At 47.6% G+C, this 23,381-nt stretch overlaps 1 protein-coding gene across 2 annotated transcripts in view; it reads left to right on the forward strand.

Moving 5' to 3' along the window:
- Positions 1-1,133: 1,133 nt before the first annotated feature.
- Positions 1,134-23,381, forward strand: part of LOC137615137 (uncharacterized) — a 42,810-nt gene continuing 20,562 nt past the window's right edge. Inside the window, exons 1-2 of one of the 2 annotated variants that reach the window (XM_068344770.1) lie at positions 1,134-1,272; positions 17,841-18,027. In XM_068344770.1, coding sequence (XP_068200871.1) covers positions 17,992-18,027 — 36 coding nt within the window. In that variant the 5' untranslated portion in view covers positions 1,134-1,272; positions 17,841-17,991. The remainder of the gene's footprint in view (positions 1,273-17,840; positions 18,028-23,381) is intronic. The other variant, XM_068344771.1, reaches the window with a different exon arrangement.

Here is a 23,381-nt window from a genome sequence, read left to right on the forward strand (position 1 = left end):
GTTGAAACTAATTAAGGTAGACTGAAGATGAAGTTGTAAACGGTGTGAATTATAGCATTGCATGTGGTTTGGAAAATTAAGTTTGTTAGGAGTCAAGTGAGAACATAATTATATGTTAAAAGGCGAGACATAAAAGAATGGAAGTTGCAAGTGTTATACGAAGGAAGCTCAGAATTTCATTAAGAAAACAGATTGAAGAAATGATGAGGTTACTAAAAGAAAATGGGATTATTTGAGAATATTTGCAAGAGAAAAGAGACTAGATTATAGGAGGATGGTAAGGAAGTCTGATGATAAGAGTAAATGAAGTCATATAATAGGAAAAATGGAGGTGAACAAGGACTTGTTGGAAAATAAGATATTCTACAAATAAGCAAGTAGAGAAAGTAATGTTACTGAACAAATGGCTCCCAGATGAGATTGCAGCTTTTTGAAGTGAATATGTTGAAGATTTGTTGACAATCTTTTATCTTGGTTAAATCAAAATCATATTGCGAAAGGATAACCTTTTCATTTAATAGCGAGGCTTCCATAGTGGCATGATTTACTTTATAGATTACGCAAAATATTCACTAATGCAAAAGTGTCCCTTAAATTTGATAATATATTTTGAAATAAGCTCCTACCATAGGCAATCATCTGAAAAATTAGTAGTGGATTAAGAATTACTCTGTGATAGTGCATATCACTTCCTAACTACTTTGATAAATTGCTAGTTAATTGTCTGGTTTATCAACTAGTTGGGTACCAAAAAGAAGAGTACAAGTATTGTTCTCTAGTCTTGGGTAGTGCCATAGGCTCTGTACCATGGTCTTTCACTGTCTTGGGTTAGAGTTCTCTTGCTTGAGGGCACACCATTTTATCTAATTTCTCTAATTGTTTTGTTAAAATTTTTATAGTTTATATAGGAAATTTTCATTTTCATATTACTGTTCTTGAAATACTTTATTTTTCCTTGTTTCCTTTCCTCACTGGGCTATTATCCCTGCTGGGGCCCCTGGGCTTATAGCATCTTGCTTTTCCAATTAGGGTTGTAGCTTGGTAAGTAATAATAATAAGAATAATGATAATAATAATAATAATAATAATAATAACAACAACAACAACAACAACAACAACAACTAGTTGGGTACCAAAAACTACAAATTTGGATAATGTTTAGTTAGGCGAGTCGCAGAAAGTCTACGGAAACAAAAGAAGAAGAAGAGTCCATTTACGAAGTATAAACAAACAATGACAGAATTTGACACATGTGTCGTGGCATTGGTATCGGTTTGTATTTCCATATCTATCGCAGTTAGTGAGAACTGGAAGTGTTTTAGGGTGCAAATCTTACTAGGAACCTTCGTATATCAGCTGCCAGTTCCTCCTTCATGGATAAACTATGGACTTCAACTAACCTAAACTCCCCCCCCCCAACCTAACCTACTAGCCGTGTCCTTACCTACTTGCCTAACATGGGACTGACACCCTCCTACTTCAGCCCCTACACTGCTGTATTCTAAGTCAGCCGTAGTATTATTATTATTATTATTATTATTATTATTATTATTATTATTATTAGTTGCTAAGCTACAACCATAGTTGGAAAAGCACGATGCTTTAAGCTCAAGGGCTCCACAGGGAAAATAGCCCAGTGAGGAAAGGTAAAATAAAATAGAGGTGTATGTATGACAGCGGCCAACTGTATCTATTATTATGGCTATCCTTTTATACGGCAGTGTAAGGGGGTTGCAAGGGGACGTTAGCCCTCCCCCTCGTTAGGCAAGTAGGTAAGGACACAGCTAGTAGGTTAGGTTAGGGAGGGAAAGTTCAGGGTAGTTGATGACCATTTTTAATGAACGCTTGAGGAACTGGCCGCTGATATACAAAGGCTCCATGAAATATTTTAAGAAGAGTAACATTAAAATAAGTATATATCTCCTATTTAAACTCAAAAAAAAGTTGAAAAAACAAGAGGAAGAGAAACAAGACAGAACAGAATGCCCCAAGTGTACCCTCAAACTATCATACACCCCTCTTACTATTCTCATACACGTATTTTTTAAAATAAATGAAGGGTTGCTGTTTTGACAAGGTTCTTAGAAAGGGGAGACCTAGGCTATACATACTATGGTAGTCTCAAGGTCTTTAAAGGTTGCTTATGAGTGGTAAAAGCAAGCGGCAATACAGTTTCCTAGAGACTGACCTTATATACAAATGTTCAGTGCCCAAGTCCTTTTCTATCCAAGCTGAGGTCTCAGCAGTTATGCCTTTTAAGTTCCTTGTAACCCCCATCCATAGCTCACATGAATGGTGAGATTAAACATGTGGTGAATGTAGTTCGTTGCGATGGGTAAGCTGAGAATGCGGAAGTCTAAGAGGGTTCGCACACTGCCCTCCAGGTAAGTAAGGATATGGCTCCTAAATTAGATTAGGTGGGGAACTTTAGGTTAAGTAGTGTTCTTGTGTCTGTTTTTAAATATGGTTTTTCAGTCTATCCCAATAAACTACAATGGCTCCTTAGACACTAGTAGAAATTACTGGGATAGAGTAGGATCTAACTCTTGTCCAACAGATTGCTTAACAGGGATTTTTCAATATTAAACTTACCCGATAATCATGTAGCTGTCAACTCCGTTGCCCGACAGAATTCTATGGAGGGATACGCCAGCTATCACAATACTAGAAGGGGGTGTACTTACCAGCGCCACCTGTGGCCAGGTACTCAAGTACTTCTTGTTGACACCTCCTCAATTATTCCTCTGTCGTGCTTCCGGCAAGACGTTCTGGGATACGCTTATGTTCTTGGAGTATTTTCACGACTTTGGTGAAGTATTTCTCTTTGATTTCGGCTGTCGCTTTACTGGAAACTTCTATTTTAGCTTAGTTAGCTTTTGGAATTAATTTGATTAATTATGGTGACGAAGAGAGTATGAACTCTCTTTCACCTTTAAATGGCCGACCCTTCCCTTAGACGGAAGTGTTGGTGTCTAAGAGAGTATAGACTCTTTCTTAATTTTGCTTAACAAAAGTTATAGATTTATTTTATATCTCTCCGCCTCTTATAGGCCTCTTCGATTAACTTCCTTTTATTATAAACTTATTAAAATTAATTTTTATATTTGTTTATATTCGACCTTCCTAATAGTAGGCGGTCTTTTCTTGGTACCGAAGTTAATTAACATTGAGCCCGTCATTTTGGTTTTACCTGTTAACATATTATGCTATTTTAATGTCTTTGAAAGAATTTCTTTGATAGTCTCGTACTGTTTTCAAAGTTGAACTAACGTTTTGTTTTGTCTCTGCAGTTGTTGACGTTCAGAACGTTCAACTTGCGCTCTATCGTTACGATAGAGAAAGAATTTTCACGGTTTCACGTTGCAGTAAGAGTAACTGTGTCTAGCGTTTTGTTCATTCTTTCTTAACTTAATGGTTTTTATCCTAATAAAGGAACTTTTCATTTTGGGAAATATTTCAGTTTTTTCCTTTAACAATAATATGTTTTAACGATATATATGATTGGGCTCTTCTCTCAGGTTCTAAGTCAAGAGAGAGAGAGAGAGAGAGAGAGATAGAGACGGAGGGAGAAAGAGGAGGATAAACGTTTCATTCAAGCGAGTAACGTTGTTATCGTTTTTGCTCTTCTCCCTAGTCTCTTTAGGGGAAGAAGGTAAACGTTTCTAGAGTGATCTAGTGTTTAGTCTCTTTCCAGCCACTGAATTATTTATCTTTCATTAGATTTTTCTGTTACATTGTAATTCTGTTTTCGCAATTACTAACTTTTGAGAAAGGATAGAATTGCGTGTTTCAGGTACAAACCACTTAAAGTTTCGAGTTCAGTGAAATAAGTGCAAACAGAAAATCAAAGTGATAAGTGATTAGCGCAAAGTGTGTCAGTGTTGTGCGTGAGGGTACTTCGGTGCGCGCCAGTCGTCCTCCCAGTCCGGGACCTCTTGCAAGCTCCCAAGCCCAGGGGAGAAGCAATGTCGAAGGGCAGAAGGGTTCAGCAGGCCTTGATCGGCGCACAGAAGTATCCTCGGTGGTTGTGGGCGTGTCTTACCGAGACCGTCACTCCCACCCGCAGACGATTGAGCCCTTATTTTGCTCGTCTGCAGAAGAAATTTAGGGGAGAAAACGCTGGTCTCAGGTCTCAAGACCTCTTAAACGTAAAGTCCAGACCTATGCCAGACGTACGAAGTTAGAGTTCAACAACCCGGATGCAGTCATTGGGTTAGCTCTGACTCTCCTCAGTCATCAGTTGAATGCACTCCGCCTAAGAGGAGTAAGGTTCTGCCACAACAGAGCTCGACTGTTAAGGCTTTACCTCAGCCTACTGTAGTTTCTGCCGACCCCAAGTGGACTCTACTACAGTCCATGCAAGCACAGCTTTCGGACTTGATGCGTGAGTGTCGGGCTGAGAGTGTTGCGCCTCCGCCTCCGCCTACACTCCCTCCGCCTGCGCTCGCTCCGCCTGATCGCAGTACCACCTGCCAGGCGTACGATGTTGAGCCACGTTCTGAGTTTGCTGTTCCCAGTGGTGTTCAGCCTCCGCCTTCCTTAAGGCAACCTTTACAATGGGATCAGGAGGATTATACCTCTCTTCCTCCGCCTCCACTTGCTGCTCCACCAGTGGTGCAACTCTCGGTTGAGGTACAACAACCTCTCCCGTCCATGAGTCAGTCTCCTCAGCTCTCGCTGCAGCGAGCTCAACCCTCCACAAGGCAAGCACCACTACACCTTGGCCTTGCGCCTCAGGAGCCTCAGCTTGCGAGACATTTACCTTGTTCTGCGCAGCCTCAACCTCATCGCGCTCCGCTCACACCACAGGAACAGGAACTTGCTACTCCGCTTCCGCCAACCGCTCAGCAAGCGCAACCATTGGGTTCAACCACTCATGCCAGGAGTCAGCCTCCTCCACCCATGCGCCTACCTTCTGCTACTTCCTTTGATCAGCCTTTGCAGACTGAGCCTCAGGTGTTCCCTCAACAGAGTCTTGAAGAGGAAACCACAACTATTGTTGTTCCAGCTCGTTCTGACTCTGCTGTTCAGCATACCTTACCTCCATTTTCAAACCTTATGATAATGGAGGTTATTTGTATTACTTATAAAAATATATTTGTATTCCTGGCAATATATTTTTAACAATATCGCAAAATATGGCAAAAATATGAATCTTGAGTTATGAATGTAAGGTATATATTATGTTGATATTAAAACCCCATGCAAGCATGCATAAAGCACTCTAGCACTGGTCATGGAATTTCTGAGAAATGTTAAACGCCATGCACACGCTCTGCTTACCTTACATGCTCTGCTTACAGCATGCTCTGCATACTACATGCTCTGCATACAGCATGCTCTGCATTCAGCATGCTCTGCATACAACATGCTCTACATACAGCATGCTCTGCATACAGCATGCTCTGCATACAACATGCTCTGCATACAGCATGCTCTGCATTCAGCATGCTCTGCATACAACATGCTCTGCATACAGCATGCTCTGCATTCAGCATGCTCTGCATACAACATGCTCTACATACAGCATGCTCTGCATACAGCATACTCTGCATACAACATGCTCTGCATACCTTACCGCATGCTTCTCAGTCACACATCTTTGGTTGTTGCCAACTCACTAGACTGTCAAGCAGTTTCATAACGTTGCCTTCTAGTCTGCTGCTTTTGCACCAGTGAACCCTCACTGAGAGAACTTAGCTTTTCTAGGATATGGTCCCTGTAGATGAGAAAGTTCTTTTCTCCCTCCTTCTGATATTCCCTTGAGGACTCTGTCATTTGGAGGGAGCCTTTAGCTGCATAGCCTCCTTTGGACTTTTATTTAAGCATAACATGCTTCCAGGGAAGGTAATGGTTCCACTTCAGTCGCTAATCCCGTCTGTTACCACACCTGCTCCCTTAGACCTTGAGCTGTGTTACAAGACATGCAGTCCAAGCTTAGTCCTTGTTAGAGGATTTTTTTGTTTACGGAGTCAATGTGTCACGGGGAAGACGTTCAACAACCAACAGAAGTGACTTGTTGTGACGCAGTGCGGCAACCTCAGCAACCCGATAAGGAGTTTGTCTGTACGACCCAGACAGTCTAGACAGATTCGGGTTGTCACTGTACTTCCTCGCTTGCCCATGATTGACAGTTCACAGACTGTGCAGCAGTACCATGATCTTGTGTCCGGCTCCGTCAGACGACTGGCTTTTAAGAGCTCCCACAAGTCGTCGCTGTCTGGAGATTTTCAAATGGACTATGGATCTGACCAAGGAACTGGGCCTCCTGGTCAATTTTGAGGAGTCTCAGCTCGTCCCATCCCAGACCATTGTCTCCTTGGGTATGGATCTTCAGAGTCGAGCTTTTCGGACTTTTCCGTCGGCCCCAAGGATCTTCCAAGCCCTAGAATGCATCCAGAGCATGCTGAGAAGGAACCGATGCTCAGTCAGGTAGTGGATGAGTCTAACAGGGACACTTTCATCGCTGGCCCTGTTCATCGTGTTAGGGAGACTCCACCTCCCCCCCCTTCAGTATCATCTAGCTGCTCACTGGATAAAGGACATGACGCTAGAGACGGTCTCAGTTCCTGTTTCCGAAGAGAGGAGGTCTTCTCTCGCGTGGTGTAAGAACAGCTTTCTTCTCAAGGAAGTCTACCTTTGGCTGTTCAGAAACACGACCGCCGTCTCCTCTCGGACGCATCAGACACGGGCTGGGGTGCGACTTTGGACGGACAAGAATGCTCGGGAACATGGAATCAGGAGCAAAGGACACTTCACATCAATTGCAAGGAGTTGTTGGCGGTTATTCTGGCCTTGATAAACTTCAAGTCCCTCCAGCTTAACAAAGTGGTGGAGGTGGACTCTGACAACACCACAGCCCTGGCTTACATCTTCAAGCAGGGAGGGACTCTTTCGTGGAAGTTGTTCTAGATCGCAAGGGACCTACTCATCTGGTCTAAAGATCGAAAGCTAACTGGTAACGAGGTTCATTCAGGGCGGTATGAATGTCATGGCAGATCACCTCAGACGGAAGGGTCAGGTCATCCCCACAGAGTGGACCCTTCTCAAGAATGTTTGCAGCAGACTTTGGGCCCTGTGGGGTCAGCCAACCATAGATCTGTTCACTACCTCGATAACCTAGAGACTCCTGTTGTATTGTTCTCCGATTCCAGACCCAGCAGCAGTTCACGTGGATGCTTTTCTGCTGGATTGGTTCCATCTTGACCTGTATGCATTCCCGCCGTTCAAGATTGTCAACAGGGTACTTCAGAAGTTCTCCTCTCACAAAGGGACACGGCTGACGTTGGTTGGCTCCGCTCTGGCCCGCGAGAGAATGGTTCTTAGAGGTACTGCAATGGCTGGTCGACATTCCCAGGACTCTTCCTCTAAGAGTGAACCTTCTAAGTCTACCTCACGTAAAGAAGGTACACCCAATCCTCCACGCTCTTCGTCTGACTGCCTTCAGACTTTCGAAAGACTCTCAAGAGCTAGGGGCTTTTCGAAGGAGGCAGCCAGAGCGATTGCCAAAGCAAGGAGAACATCCACTCTCAGAATCTATCAGTCTATAGGGGAAGTCTTCCGTAGCTGGTACAAGACCAATGCAGTTTCCTCAACCAGTACCACTGTAACCCAGATTGCTGACTTCCTGTTATATCTAAGGAAAGTAAGATCCCTTTCAGCTCCTACGATCAAGGGTTACAGAAGTATGTTGGCAGCGGTTTTCCGCCACAGAGGCTTGGATCTTTCCACCAACAAAGATCTACAGGACCTCCCTAGGTCTTTTGAGACCTCAAAGGAACGTCGGTTGTCCACTCCAGGCTGGAATCTAGACGTGGTCCTAAGGTTCCTTATGTCATCAAGATTTGAACCTCTCCAATCAGCCTCTTTTTAGGACCTCACATTAAAAATTCTTTTCCTCGTGTGCTTGACAACAGCTAAAAGAGTAAGTGAGATCCACGCCTTCAGCAGGATCATTGTTTTCACATCTGAAACGGCTACATGTTCCTTGCAGCTCGGTTTTTGCTAAACGAGCTTCCTTCACGTCCTTGGCCTAAGTCGTTCGAGATCCCAAGCCTGTCCAACTTGGTGGGGAATGATCTGAAGAGAGTACTTTGCCCAGTTAGAGCTCTTAGGTACTATCTAAAAAGGTCTTAACCTTTACAAGGACAATCAGAAGCCTTATAGTGTGCTATCAAGAAACCTTCTTTTCCAAGTTCTAAGAACTCAGTTTCTTACTATTCAGGCTTCTGATTAGAGAAACACATTCTCATCTGAAGGAAGAAGACCTTGCTTTGCTGAAGGTAAGGACACATGAAGTGGGAGCTGTGGCTACTTCAGTGGCCTTCAAACAGAGCCATTCTCTGCAGAGTGTTATGGATGCAACCTATTGGAGAAGCAAGTCAGTGTTCGCATCATTCTATCTCAAAGATGTCCAGTCTCTTTACGAGTACTGCTACACCCTGGGACCATTCGTAGCAACGAATGCAGTAGTAGGCGAGGGCTCAGCCACTACATTCCCATAATCCCATAACCTTTTAACCTTTCTCTTGAATACTTTTTATGGGTTGTACGGTCGGCTAAGAAGCCTTCCACATCCTTGTTGATTTGGCGGGTGGTCAATTCTTTCTTGAGAAGCGCCGAGGTTAAAGGTTGTGATGAGGTCCTTTAGTATGGGTTGCAGCCCTGTATACTTTAGCACCTTTGAGTTGATTCAGCCTCCCAAGAGGAACGCTGCGCTCAGTAAGGAAGACGATCTTATTAAAGGCAGAGTAACGGTTCAAGTCGACTTCCTTACCAGGTACTTATTATTTCATTGTTATTGTGGATAACTGATTATATGAAATACGGGATACTTAGCTATCCTTTAATCTTGTACACTGGTTTTCACCCACCCCCCTGGGTGTGAATCAGCTACATGATTATCGGGTAAGTTTAATATTGAAAAATGTTATTTTTATTAGTAAAATAAATTCTTGAATATACTTACCCGATAATCATGATTTAATTGACCCACCCTTCCTCCCCATAGAGAACCAGTGGACCGAGGAATAATTGAGGAGGTGTCAACAAGAAGTACTTGAGTACCTGGCCACAGGTGGCGCTGGTAAGTACACCCCCTTCTAGTATTGTGATAGCTGGCGTATCCCTCCATAGAATTCTGTCGGGCAACGGAGTTGACAGCTACATGATTATCGGGTAAGTATATTCAAAAATTTATTTTACTAATAAAAATAACATGTTTCCATTAGACTACCACAACCCATTATCTCCTAAGCTATCTGTTGACACTAGGCTATAGTAAGCATTCTTGACTAGGCTGTTTTTTGGTAAAATTGTATAAATAACCATTAATGGTTTCGGCATAAATAAGAGATGTTACTGATGTATTTTTAGGTTTTTTGAACAATTTAAGAGTGTTATTGTTCAAAACCTGACTGGTATATGAGAAGGTACGCAAGGGTAACAAACGGAGATGAGTCCCTAGGATTCCGTGTCTTTACATTAATCTGAGTGTCTTTCATGTTAGATTGTATAGCCATATTGCTTTCCCAATGAAATTTGATTTCTCAGGTATATATAACTCCTTGTGGAATGTTTCATTTGTCCGTAAATAAAAATGACCTGGAGGACTGATTCAACTGAAGAAATATAGAGCTGAAAATTTTTTTCTAATCATTTAAGACTTATGAGGACCTGAAGTCACTAGTGCTTCCAAGTTTGTAGTCTGGGGGTTGTTATTGGCAAAAACCAAAATTAGCAGAAGAAAAATTAATCTTGATTTTCAGTTTAATTTGAAATTAGTTTTAAAGCTTTTTAGGAGAAGCATTAATAAAGAATACACCAACAAAACATCGCCAAAACAATTACTAACATGAAAATAATGCTTACAACAGCAGGTTAAACAAAATGTAATTTTGAAAATTCATAATGAAATTTTATTATTTGAAGAGGCAAAAATTACCAAAGCAGATTAAAAAAGATTTATTATTATTTTTCAAGTCAAAATTAATTTCTATTCTTATTTATAGAAATAAAAACATACAATAACTGGTTGAACACAATTTTTTTTTCTTTAAAGTAAAGGCCTATTGAAATTTTATTTCTTTAAGAAATTAACAAAAAAAGAAGAGCAAGTTACTCTCAGTATTTTTTTCAAATCGTAATGAAATTTTAGTATTTAGATAAATAATAATAACAGCTAAAGAACACAGCCTTGCCCAAAACATGACACGAAAAGTTAACAGGTTCACTTTTAGTCAATACGTGGTCAAACACATTTCCCGTTCCTGGTATGTCATTACTTCCTATGTGACGCAGTCGAGAAAGATCCTCGTTACCACTCTTGTTATCACGCGTGAAATCTTTTGTTTCTAACTTTTCATTTGCTGTCACTTCCTATGTGATTCTGGCTTAAAGACACTGGCTTCTGATAGTTATTAACCATAAATCCTTCAAAGCATGTGTAAAAACACCGGATAAAATGGAAAGATGAAAGAGCTCTGTCAAAATGACAGAGATAGCATCTCTGAAGAAGTGATGGTAGGTGATTGGCCAAGAAAAGTCACGTAATTTGGAAAAAAAGCTATGAAAGGTCACTTGGAAGGTAATAGCAAATAGCATCCAGACTGTAATTGTATATTAAAACAGAAAATCATATGTGTATTCATTGGAATTGGGAATATTTAATTATATTAAGTACCCAGGTTATTCTTTTAGTTTCCGAGTACAGTATAGGTTATAGGGAAATAGTTTTTTGAAGGGTTCTATTTGATTATCCAAATTCTAATCTCCTAATTAATATTGTCCTCTTATGCATTGATACCATTTGAATTTGGTAGGGTTACAAACTCCAGGTAGTTTGTAGAACTGTTGTATGTCCAAGTGGAAGTAACTTAAGGGTAATGGGTTGTTAACCCAAGGTAATTCCACGCTGACGAAGGTAAACCTAGGTGGTGGTACCTTAGATTAAAATAGGGTTGATTTTCCCTTTTTCTATTCCGAGCTAACCCATGTTCACCGATCTGCAAATTTTCCCAGATTCCTACAACCTTATCAGCTATCGGTATGTTTGCTGAGAGATAAGCCAGCAGATCACCACATGATTGGATCCAAGCAAGACTAAAGTCTTGGTTATAACTGTACCGTATTACTGCTGGGAGATATCACGGTGTACAATGAGTAAGGTCCTTGCGCCATAGTTCAGTTTAGGTAAGGAGAGTTGAGGGGGCAAAGGGCCATGAATGAAATAAAGTCATGGTGACCTAGGTTCATATAGGAAGGAACTTAAAGATTTGATATTTACTATAGTCAATTCTTTTTAGTGAGGCAGATTTGCACCGACTCGCAGGGGTGCCCTTTTAGTTCGGAAAAGTTTCCTGATCGCTAATTGATTGGACAAGATAATTCTAACCAATCAGATAGCATGAAACTTTTCCGAGCTAAAAGGGCACCGCTGCGAGTCAGTGCAAATGCGCCTCATCAAAAAAAATTGAGCATAGTGCCAGTAATTTTTTATCAATTCTTCATTGGTATGATGGTGATAAACAGGCCTGAGCATGAGGTAGCCTTAGTACCCTTAGTATAGTCTTGGATATGTTAGTAAGGGAGGCACCATGGAATAGTTTTGAATCTTGAGAGGAGGCTACATTGACAGTTACTTTAGGCCTATTTATAATTTTTTAAATATTTAACTTAGCCGGTGAATATATAATAGCTGCAACTCTGCGGCTCTACAGAAAACATACTAAAAAACTCGCGAGCGATCGCTATGAAGGTTGCGGATGTGCCCACCAGCGCCAACTGTCGGCCAGATACCACTCTTGTATGTAAACAAAACCTTGTTTATTCAAGCACCGGTCCCTTCGGGGCAGAAGGGCTTATCCCACAATGTGGGTAAGTCCCTTCCGCGCCAGGTTTCACCTGTGCGCCCTTCAGTAGCGAGCAAACGCCACTGCTCTTCTGATCGCCAGCGCCCTCCTGCTCGCCAGCGCTCTCCTGCCCGCCAGCGCTCTCCTGCTGAAGAGTCACCTGACTCTTCTCGCCAGCGCTCTCCTGCTGAAGAGTCACCTGACTCTTCTCGCCAGCGCTCTCCTGCTCGCCAGCGCTCTCCTGCTCGCCAGCGCTCTCCTGATCGCCAGCGCGCTCCTGATCGCCAGCGCGCTCCTGCTCGTCAGCGCTCTCCTGCTCGCCAGCGCGCAAGCGCTCTTCTGTCCTTGCTGCGCGCACTGCGCGTCAACCTCCTGCTCGTCAGCGCACTACTGCGCGCCCAGTTCCTGATGCGCGCCATGCGCACCACCGTGCGTTTTCTCCTGCGCACACTTCTAAAGTGCATGCGCGCCCGCGAGTCGACTCCTGAGCCCGCCCACAAGCGTTTGCCCTCGAGCACATCAGCGTCCCCTGGCCCTGCGCCCCAGTTGGCAACTTCTCTCCACGCTTCCCTTCCCTCCAGCGGGAATCGCTGACACTGCGTCAGCAGCCGCCAGCCTTGGTTTGGTTCCCTGATGAAAGCGGTCGTGCAGGCTATGAACCCAGCCCTCGCTGATCTGGGACCAAAATCAAAGGCTACCTCACCCCCACTGAAGAGAAGGAGAGGAGTGGATTTCGCGGTAACTTCTCACAGGGTTAAGCTGGCTCCCAAGAGGTCCGTCGGGAAGGCCCCTTCTCCTTTGCAGGCGTTTTCTTCTTCTCCTGCGGACGAACCTTTCCCGTCCTTAGGAGAATTCAGCGAGGTGAGGCACTCTCCCACGGCACCAATGGGAGGAACCCCACCTCAAGGAAGAGGAACGTCTCGCGTAGGAGGGACCTTCCAGACCTCTTTGCTAGAGTCCTGTATCCCTCCCAGGAGGGAGCCCAAGGACTCAAAGATGATACCCAAGTCATCTTCGAGGTTTCGTCCAGGCCAACCATTCCCCAGGAGAATGTCCGCGTGTTCCCCCAAGAAGAGCCAATGGGGACAGGAGACTTAGCTGCCAGTCCACAAGGAGGAGAGCAGCGCGAGTCAGAGCATGCTTTACGGCAGGTCCTTAATCTAATGAGGCAACTCAATAGTTTTAAGGACCCCGAGACCGCCCCCCGCGAAGGCAAGGATACGGTCCTGGACCAAGTTTATGGTATTCAGAAGCGCCCCAAGGCCAGTGCAGCCCTGCCATGGTCCCAGGGGGTGAAGAGTGCCAGGGACAAGGTCGAGGGCCAGCTTTCCGAGTTCGCCTCCTCCAGCCGTTCTTCTGCCGGGAACAAGCTCCTCCCACCTCCTCGCGTTCAGCAGAGGAGGTACTTCGAGATCATGGAGGAGCCTTGTTTAGCTCTTCCTCTCCACCATTCTGTAGAAGAGCTCACCAGGGGTCTCTGTCTAGAGAAACTCAATGCCCGGCAGGTGACATATTCAGCGTCGGAGATCTTAAGCCTAGAGAAAGTCGCTAAGTGTGCCATGCAGGCCACTTCGTGGCTGGATGTCTGGCTAGGGTCTCTGGGCATCCTATTGCGGTCCGAGGACTTGTCCAAGGAGAGCAATAGGAAGGCCCTGGAGACCTTCCTCCTCTCGGGCATGCGCTCCATCAAGTTTTTAGCTCACCAGGTCACTAACCTGTGGACTAACTCGATTCTAAAGCGACGTGATGCGGTGACTGAGAGGTTCCACCCAAAGGTCCCCGCTATGGATGTCAGCAAGCTCAGACATTCCTCCATCCTTGGAGGAAACCTGTTTGAGCCTAAGGATATAGAACGGACAGCTGAGAGGTGGAGGAAGACGAGTCATGATTCGCTCCTCCAGAAGGCCCTTACATCTCGGCCCTACAAACCTCCAGCTCCTCAACAGCAACAGCAGCCTCGCAGGACACCGAAGCAGGCTCCGGCAGCTAAGACCAAGGTGTCTAAACAGCAGCCCTTTCCTGTCAAAGACAAGAAGGGCGGAAAGTCCTCCAGGGGAGACAGAAATCCTAGAAGGAGCAGCCGAGGCCGCAAATGCTAGGATTGGCAATCCCCCTGCGTGTCCACCTGTAGGGGATGCCTGCAAAGTTGCGTGCACAGGTGGCAGCAACACGGGGCCGATTCCTGGACGGTCTCTGTGATAGGACAAGGATATCGCGTCCCGTTCATAACATCTCAACCTCCCCCGACAGCGAATCCAGTGTCGTTGAGCTCCTATGCCATGGGATCGGCTAAGGGGCTAGCCCTTCGAGCAGAAGTCGAGACCATGCTCAAGAAGGTGTCTGGAGGCTGGAGACCCGTCATCGACCTCTCAGCCCTGAACAAGTTTGTCAAGCAAACTTCGTTCAGCATGGAGACAGCAGACACGGTCAGACTTGCAGTGAGACTGCAAGACTTCATGTGCGCACTGGATCTGAAGGACGCGTACTTCCAGATCCCAATCCATCCGTCTTTCAGGAAGTACCTAAGATTCAGCCTAGACAACAAGATCTACCAGTTGAAGGTGCTGTGTTTCGGTCTCTCCACAGCACCTCAGGTGTCCACCAGAGTGTTCACACTGATATCTTCGTGGGCGCACAGGAACGGCATCCGTCTCCTCCGTTATCTGGACGACTGGCTGATCCTAACAGACTTGGAGTCGACCCTTCTTGGACACCGAGACAGGCTTCTGGGAATTTGCCAAAATCTAGGGATCATGGTAAATCTCGAGAAGTCCTCTCTGCTCCCAACACAATGACTGGTATATCTAGGCATGATATTAGACACCAATCTCCACAAAGCCTTTCCATCAGACGACAGGATAGCAAGGCTGAGGAGGGTTGCAGAGCCTTTCCTCAGTCGAGAAGACCTTACAGCCCAATCTTGGTTACGTCTCTTAAGTCACCTAGCCTTCTTGGCCTGTCTAGTTCCCAACGGCCGCCTCAGGATGAGATCTCTGCAGTGGCGGCTCAAGTCCCGTTGGGATCAAGGCATCGATTCCCCAGACTCTCTGGTCTCGATAGGACCTGCAGAACGGACGGACCTGCGGTGATGGCTGACCGACGACAACCTTCGAAAGGGAGTGGATCTTCTCGTCCTTCCCCCGGATTTGATGCTGTTTTCGGACGCATCAAAAGAATGGTGGGGGGCCCACGTTCTGAACCACAGGACCTCAAGCCTATGGTCAGAATCAGAAAAGTACCTCCACATCAACCTGCTAGAGATGAAGGCCGTATTTCTGGCCCTTCAACAGTTCCAACAGACCCTGGCGGGCCACTCTGTGGTGGTGATGAGTGACAACACCACAGTAGTGGCTTATATCAACAAGCAGGGAGGTACCTTTTCACGACAGCTATCCCATCTTGCAGTAGAGATACTGAGATGGACCGAAGTCCACTCGATACGTCTATCAGCTCGCTTCATTCCAGGCAAAAGGAATGTGCTCGCCGACAGTCTGAGCATAGCTTCGCAGATAGTGAGTACCGAGTGGTCTTTGGATCCTCAAGTAGCCAACAAAGTCCTGACTTTGTGGGGTTCCCCGACAGTGGACCTGTTCGCGACAACCTTGAATTTTAAGCTGCCGCTGTACTGCTCCCCAGTCCCGGACCCCAAGGCACTCTGGCAAGATGCCTTCCAAGAACGGTGGGACAACATCGACGTCTACGCCTTCCCACCGTTCTGTCTGATGAGAAGGGTGCTCAACAAGACCAGACTATCGGTCAACCTGTCGATAACCATAATAGCTCCGCTATGGCATTATGCAGAATGGTTCCAGGACCTTCTGCAGCTCCTGACGGAACTCCCGAGAGAGCTTCCCCCACGACACGAGCTACTCAGACAACCACATTGCAACATCTTCCACAAAGCCGTAGCATCGCTTCGGCTTCACGCCTGGAGACTATCCAGCGTCTCCTCACTGAGAGAAGCTTTTCGCAACAAGTTGTGGAAAGGATGTCTCGGCACCTGCGAAAGTCATCCGCAGGGGTCTACCAGGCGAAGTGGAGAGTCTTCTGAGGTTGGTGTCGTGGGAGGGGTATCTCTCCCCTCGATGCCACTATTCCAGCAATAGCGGAGTTTCTCGTGTATTTGCAGGAGGAAATGCGCCTTTCGGTCTCGGCGGTGAAAGGCTATCGCTCAGCTTTAAGCCTAGCCTTCAGGCTGAGAAGGAATTGACATTTCCTCCTCGCTAGAACTTTCCTTACTCATACAAAGCTACGAGCTTTCCTGCCCTCGGTCGGAAGTGAGACCTCCTCCATGGACCACGACGTGGTTCAGGTCCTCAGGGTTCTGAAGAGACCCCCTTTTCGAACCATTACGCCAGGCCTCTGACCAACACCTGACTTGGAAGACGGTATTCCTGCTCGCTCTGGCTTCGGGCAAGCGGGTCAGTGAACTTCATGGTCTCTCATACGACATCGCCCATTCAAGGGGATGGGGGAGGTAACGTTCAGGTTCATCCCTGAGTTTGTTGCCAAGACTCAGAACCCTGGAGTGCCGGACCCACGGTTCGACTCCTTCAGGGTTACGAGTCTCCGTTCCGTAACGTAACAGATGACCCAGATCATCTGCTACTTTGCCCAGTAAGAAGTCTGAGACGTTATCTGAAGAGAACAGCTGCAGTCCGTCTCTGTGTGCAAGCTCTGTTTGTGAGCACAGGAAGGACGAAGAGTAGGGTCACCAAGAATACCATCTCAGCCTGGATTCGACGGACCATTCATCATGCCTTGAATCCAGACCCTCCTCCGTCACGTCGCCCTAGGGCACATGATGTCAGGGGCATCGCCACGTCCCTGGGCTTCAAGAGAAACTTCTCTGTGATGCAGGTGCTACAAGCTGGGGTCTGGAAGCGTCAAACGACCTTCACAGCCCACTACCTGCAGGGCGTGACCCAGAGGAGCCTCGATACTTTTTCTATCTGCCCTGTGGTGGCTGCACAACAGCTGGTCTAACCTCAGGCTCCTTAATGGACAAGTAGCAGAAGGTTGAGGGCACTGTTACCCGGTTTTAGTCTGCATGAATGAAAGAGTATATCTGGCCCTTACTTCCTTCTTCATCCTCCCCTCTCTTGGGGAATGCAGCATCCTGGGTCTCTGCATAGCTGACCTCAAACCTCTGCAGGTAAACCATGCTTCCTTGTGTTCCTAGTATTAAGAATAATACTGTCACGTCCCCCATATCCTGACGATGTGGTATTGGGATGTCCTAGCCTAGAATTCCATATAAAGGACTTCAGGTCAACTTCCTAGGACGAGTCACACTTCATTTCTCCACACACAACTTATGTAGGCCGCACGTTTCATGCGTAGCAAGAAACTTGCGAGGTGCTGGGACTTTTTTTCTCGAGTGCTGCTCACTCGGATTCTGAGTCCCCGGGTAAGCCAAAGACAGTAAGGCTGGGGACTTTCCACCCTGCCTAAGGGTAAGTCACACTATGTAAATAGTGTGGTTTGTATTTCGGTTACGGAACAAATGACAAATTCGGAGATAATTTGTATTTTTCCTAACCATACAAACCTTAGCTATTTACACATATTTGCGTGCCAGCCCTGTCCCCCAAGACAAGTCCTACCTCTAAGTGAAGTGAGGCAGCTCACCGGTGTGTGTGGGGGGGGGGGGGTAGCTAGCTACCCCTCCCCTACCCCCGTGCTAACTAGCGCTGGGTTAGTTTAACCCTCGTTAAAATCTAATAGCTCGTCATTTCAGCTACGCCGAAAGTAAACCCTATGTAAATAGCTAAGGTTTATATGGTTTGGAAAAATACAAATTATCTCCGAATTTGTCATTTTGAAAATTGTTTTATTTTGAGGGATTTTTTTCATTTCCATCAGAAAAGCTTGACTCACACAAGCTAAAGAGTATGGTTTCTCTCTTAATTTTCATGATTGTGCATTGCACAGTACTGTAATTATGCTGCATTTTTTGTTAGTACTGTATTTATTTTGGGAACATTGCAGGTTAGTTGTTTTACAGAAACTTCACAGGAATAGCACCATGCCATGGGTGGACAGATGTTGATATGGTAATCAGTTTTGGCAATGTGTCTATCACAGAAGGGGGAAGCTCTGATCACCTTTTGTATGGAGGCTAACTTGCTGTGATGACCAGATGGCAAGCTGGAAAGAAAGTGAATCCGCAAGTAAGGTAAGATGTTTAAGATACTGTATATATAATAGGATGGCTACTTGAGCAGAATTTATTTTGTATTGAATCTTATTAATTTTCTGAACGAACTGCTTCTCTGAATTACTAAGATTTGACATTAGTTAACCAAATTCTATTTTCTCAGAGTTCTTTATTGTCTTTGTCATTAGTTTAATTTCTTTTCTTATCTCTGTCCTAAATTCTTTCTATTAAGGTAGGTGAGCAAATGCTTAATTGCTCCGTAACTGAAATACAAACCACGCTATTTAATATGGGTTATTACTTCGGCGTAGCTAAAATGACGAGCCATTAGAATTTTAACGACGGTTTACTAGCCCACCGCTAGTTAGCGGGGGGTAGGGAGGGGTAGCTTGCTACCCCCCTCCCCTCACACACCTGTGAATACTTCACTTTGCTTTAGGCTCGGGTGATGAACAGACGTGTCTGCTCTCACCCTCACTTGACTGCCATTAATCTGTTTTTGCTTTCTCCTTTTCTACAGAGTGTGTGAAGTTGGCCTCTATTAATAATAATGCGTACGTGTCCTGGATTACCTGACCGCCCTTGTGGGACTTTTATGTCGGCGGTCGACACAGATCCTCACACCTTGTGTCCTCATTGTAGGGGCCAACGGTGTGATAGTGGTAATGTATGCGGTGAGTGTAGGGAGTGGTCTACCTCCGAGTGGGAGAGGTTTGCCCGGCGCCGGAAGAAGAAGTCCAAAAGGGATATTTCTCCTTCAAAGGCTTTTTTGAAGAGAGAATATCCCAAGGCCTCTTCTTCCGTAGCCCAAACCTCCTCTGAAGCTCCCACTCCATCGGTCTCTTCCTTCGAGGGTGGAACTTAGTCCTACGGTCCCTCCTGTTAGTGATTCTCCCCCTCGGGGGAGTTCACTTACAGAGACTCCTCTGCGGAGGCCTTATGATGGTCAGCTTGCTGATCCCACGGCCCCTAGAGGGCGTATAAGGCGGAAGGCTCGTCCTCCCCTTCGCCGTAGAGGACTTCCTTCTCCTCACAAGGGAGTTAGGAGGCGCCTCTTCGGCTCGTCATCCCCGCAGTCCTCTGCGGAGGAGACTCGCCGTTCACCGATCCTGCCAGCTACCACCTTAGACCTCTCCGGAGATCATTCGCGATCTCCTTCTGTGGAAGGTCGTCCTATGGGACCCCCTGACCTGTCACCCTCCAGACCTGCTGACCTGCCGTCACCCTTCAAGGCTGCTGATGCACTATATGCGCCTTCTAACCCTATCATTGCACAGGCACCGGTCCCTCGGGGCACAAGGGACTTGAGCGCAAAACTGCGCCTCAGTCCCTTAAGCGCCAGGTATCCCCTGCGCGCCATCACGCTGCTGCTGTTCCTGACTTAGCGCCCCAGCGCGCACTTGCGCTCGTGCGCGCACCTGTTAATGTTCCTACGCACCAGGGCTCCCCTGCGCACCCACGATCTCCTGCGCGCCAGCCCCCACTTGCAGTTCCTGCTATAGTGCACCAGCGCTCACCTGCGTGCAAGCGCTCGTCTGTTCCTGCTACAGCGCTCAAGCGCTCTCCAGTGCCTCAGCGCACTTCTGGAGTTGAGCGCGCTGTCGCAGTTGTTCCTGATACAGCGCGCAAGCGCTCTCTGGCGCGCCAGCGCACCCCTACGTTCCAGCGCGCAGTCCAGGAGGTACCTAAGTTAGCGCACGGGCGCTCACAGGTACCCCTGCACTCTCCATCCAAACTGCGCACTCCTGTGCGCCCGAATCCTGTTGCGCGCAATGCGTGCCCAACTCAGCAGCACACACCTGCGCGCCCGAATCCTATTGCGCGCAAATCGCAGCAGCACACTCCTGTGCGCCTGCATCCTGATGCGCGCCCAGCGTGCCCACGATCTCCTCACGGGACAGTTCCTGCACCACCTGCGCGCAAATTCACCTCTGCGCTATCACGAGGCTGCGCAATCGCACCCTCGCCCTGTGCTTCCAGATACGCGCGCTCCATGCCCACGCGCTAGAGACATTTCTCCGGCGCACGCGCGCGCCCAACAGTCTCGCCCGCACGGGCTCTTCAGCAGGTTCCTGCGCACCCGTGCACGCGCAATCAAATGATTGCTCACGCGCAAGCGCCCATCCAGCCTTTAACCCCGCCAAACGTTCCAGCTCCTGCGCGCCGCACGCCCTCACCATCACCTATGCGCGCCCTCGCTATCATCCTCGCGCGCGATCCAGGGCAGGGCTCATCGCGCGACCACCAGCGCGATTTGCGCCACTATCGCCAGCGCGATCCCGCACGCGATTTCACGGGGCTTCAGGCGGACAGGTCATCGTCTCGTTCCCCTCCTCACAAGCGCAGAACAGCGCGCTCGCCAGAGGAGGGGAGGTTTCCGGACAGGTCGAAGGACTCTTTTTCTTCCGCTTCGTTTCAGGCAAAACCTCATTTGTTGACTCCTCCTAGGGATTGATCGATCCTCTTCCCTCCAGAGGGAGTGCCTGACAGCGCGACTGTCAGCCAGCAGCCCTGGTTTGGACCATAGTCAGAGCTCTCATGCAGGCTATTAAGCCTGTGTTCTCTGAACTGGGTCACAAAACAGTGGCAGCTTCTTCTCCCCTGAAGAGAAAGAGAGGAGTCCCCTCCGTGGTGACTTCTCCGAGGGCTAAGCTGTCTCCTCGGAAATCCTTGCGCAAGGCTTTCTCTCCCCCCCAGACTTTCTCTCCCTCCCCTGCGGATGAGGATTTCCCATCCTCAGGGGAGTCGGAAGAGCCGGTCCGTTCCCCCATCACACCAATGGGGGAAACGCCGCCTCTCCCTGAGAAGTCTTCTCGCACAGTGGTAGAGAAGAGCCTGAATCCATCGTTACTAGAGTCCTGTATCCCTCCCAGGAGGGAGCCGAAGGACTCAAAGACTTTACCTAAGTCTTCGGCAAGGATCAGACAGGAGCCAGCTAGACCTTCGGAGAATGTCCACGAGTCCCCCAGGAAGAGCCACTGGGAACGGGAGACTTTGCTGCTAGCCCTTCGGGAGGAGAGCTTCAAGAGTCAGAACATGCGTTCTGGCAAGTTCTGACCCTGATGAGAAATCTCAATGGGTATCCGGACCCAGAGATTCCTCCTCGTGAGGGTAAGGACATGGTTTTGGACCGAGTCAATGGCATCCAGAAACCCTCTAGGGCCAGTGCAGCTTTGCCCTGGTCACAAGGGATGAAGAGTGCCAGAGACAAAGTCGAAGACCAGCTCTCAGAGCTTGCCTCCTCCAACCGATCCAGCGCCGGTAACAAGCTCCTCCCTCCTCCTCGAGTCCACCAGAGGAGGTATTTCGAGATCTTAGAGGAGACTTGTTTGGGTCTTCCTGTTCACCATTCTGTGGAAGAACTCACTGGGGGAGTCCCTCTAGAGAGACTCTCCAACTGGCATGTTTTGTATTCTGCTACTGAGATCCTAAGCCAGGAGAAGGTGGCGAAGTGTGCCATGCAGGCAACCTCGTTGCTTGACATCTGGCTGGGGTCTCTGGGCATCCGGGTGCGGTCTGAGGATCTGTCCAAGGAAAGCACCAGGAAGGCAATGGAGACATTCTTACACTCTGGCATGCGGACCATCGAGTTTCTGGCCCACCAAGTCTCAAGCTTGTGGGCCAATACGATCCTGAAACGACGGGACGCAGTGGCCGAAAGATTTCACCAGAAGGTCCCCAGTTCCGACGTTAGCAGGCTCAGACATTCTTCCGTACTCGGTAAGAGTTTGTTTGAGCCTAAGGACATGGAGCTAGCTGCTGAGAGGTGGAGGAAGTCCAACCAGGATTCCCTCCTCCATAGGGCCCTGACATCGAGGCCCTACAGCCTCCAGCACCCCAACAGCCCCGTCCAGCTAAGAATGCGAAGAAGACCACAGCAGCAAAGCCGAAGGTGTCTAAGCCCTTTCCTGTCAAGGACAGGAAGGGCAGAAAGTCCTCCAGGGGAGCTAAAAATCCTAGAGGAAGCGGCCGAGGCCGTAAACGCTAGGATTGGCAGTCCCACTGCATGTCCACCAGTGGGAGGATGCCTACAAAGTTGCGCGACAAGGTGGCAGCAACTCGGGGCAGATACCTGGACGATTTCCGTGATCGGTCAGGGATATCGGGTCCCGTTCATAACATCTCTACCTCCCCTGACAGTGAAGCCAGTGTCCTTGAGCTCCCTTACCATGGGATTGGTAAGGGGGCAAGCCCTCCGGGCAGAAGTCGAGACCATGTTGAAGAAGGACGCTCTCCAAGAGGTGACAGACGGGTCCCCAGGCTTCTACAGTCGACTCTTTCTTGTAAAGAAGGCGTCTGGAGGTGGGAGACCAGTCATCGAACTCTCTACCCTGAATGGGTTTGTCAAACAGACACCGTTCAGCATGGAGACGGCAGACACTGTCAGACTTGCAGTGAGACCACAAGACTTCATGTGTACACTGGACCTGAAGGACGCGTACTTCCAGATGCAAGTCCACCCGTCTTCAAGAAAGTACTTAAGATTTTGCCTAGACAACAAGATCTACCAGTTCAAGGTGCTGTGCTTCGGTCTCTCCACAGCTCCTCAAGTGTTCACCAGAGTGTTCACCCTGATATCATCTTGGGCTCACAGGATCGGTATCCGTCTCCTCCGTTACCTGGACGATTGGCTGATCCTAGCGGACTCAGAGGCAACCCTTCTTCGCCACCGAGACAAGCTTCTCGAACTTTGCCAGGATCTAGGGATCATGGTAAATCTCGAGAAGTCCTCTCTGCAGCCCTCTCAGAAACTGGTATACCTAGGCATGGTCATAGACACCAATCTCCACAAAGCCTTCCCATCAGACGACAGGATAGCAAGGCTGAGGAAGGTCGCAAGGCCTATCCTCAAACGAGAAGGACTTCCAGCCCAATCGTGGTTACGTCTCCTCAGCCATCTCTCTTCCCTGGCCCGTCTGGTTCCCAATGGTGGCCTCAGAATGAGATCTCTCCAGTGGCGACTCAAGTCTCGGTGGAATCAAGGACACGATTCCCCTGACACTGATCCCTATGGGTCCTACGGAACAGACGGACCTTCAGTGGTGGGTGGCAGACGAGAACCTACGAAAGGGAGTGGATCTTCTCGTCCTTCCCCCGGATTTGATGTTGTTTTCGGACGCATCAAAGAAAGGGTGGGGGGGCCCACATTCTGAACCACAGGACCTCAGGCCTGTGATCAGAATCAGAAAAGTACCTTCACATAAACCTGCTAGAAATGAAGGCCGTATTCCTGGCACTTCAGAAGTTCCATCAGGTCCTGGCGGGCCACTTTGTGGTGGTGTTGAGCGACAACACCACAGTAGTGGCTTATATCAACAAGCAGGGAGGTTCCTTTTCAGAACAGGTATCCCATCTTGCAGTAGAGATACTGA

This window comes from Palaemon carinicauda, chromosome 21 (assembly GCF_036898095.1).
Source record: "Palaemon carinicauda isolate YSFRI2023 chromosome 21, ASM3689809v2, whole genome shotgun sequence".
Lineage (NCBI taxonomy): Eukaryota > Metazoa > Arthropoda > Malacostraca > Decapoda > Palaemonidae > Palaemon > Palaemon carinicauda.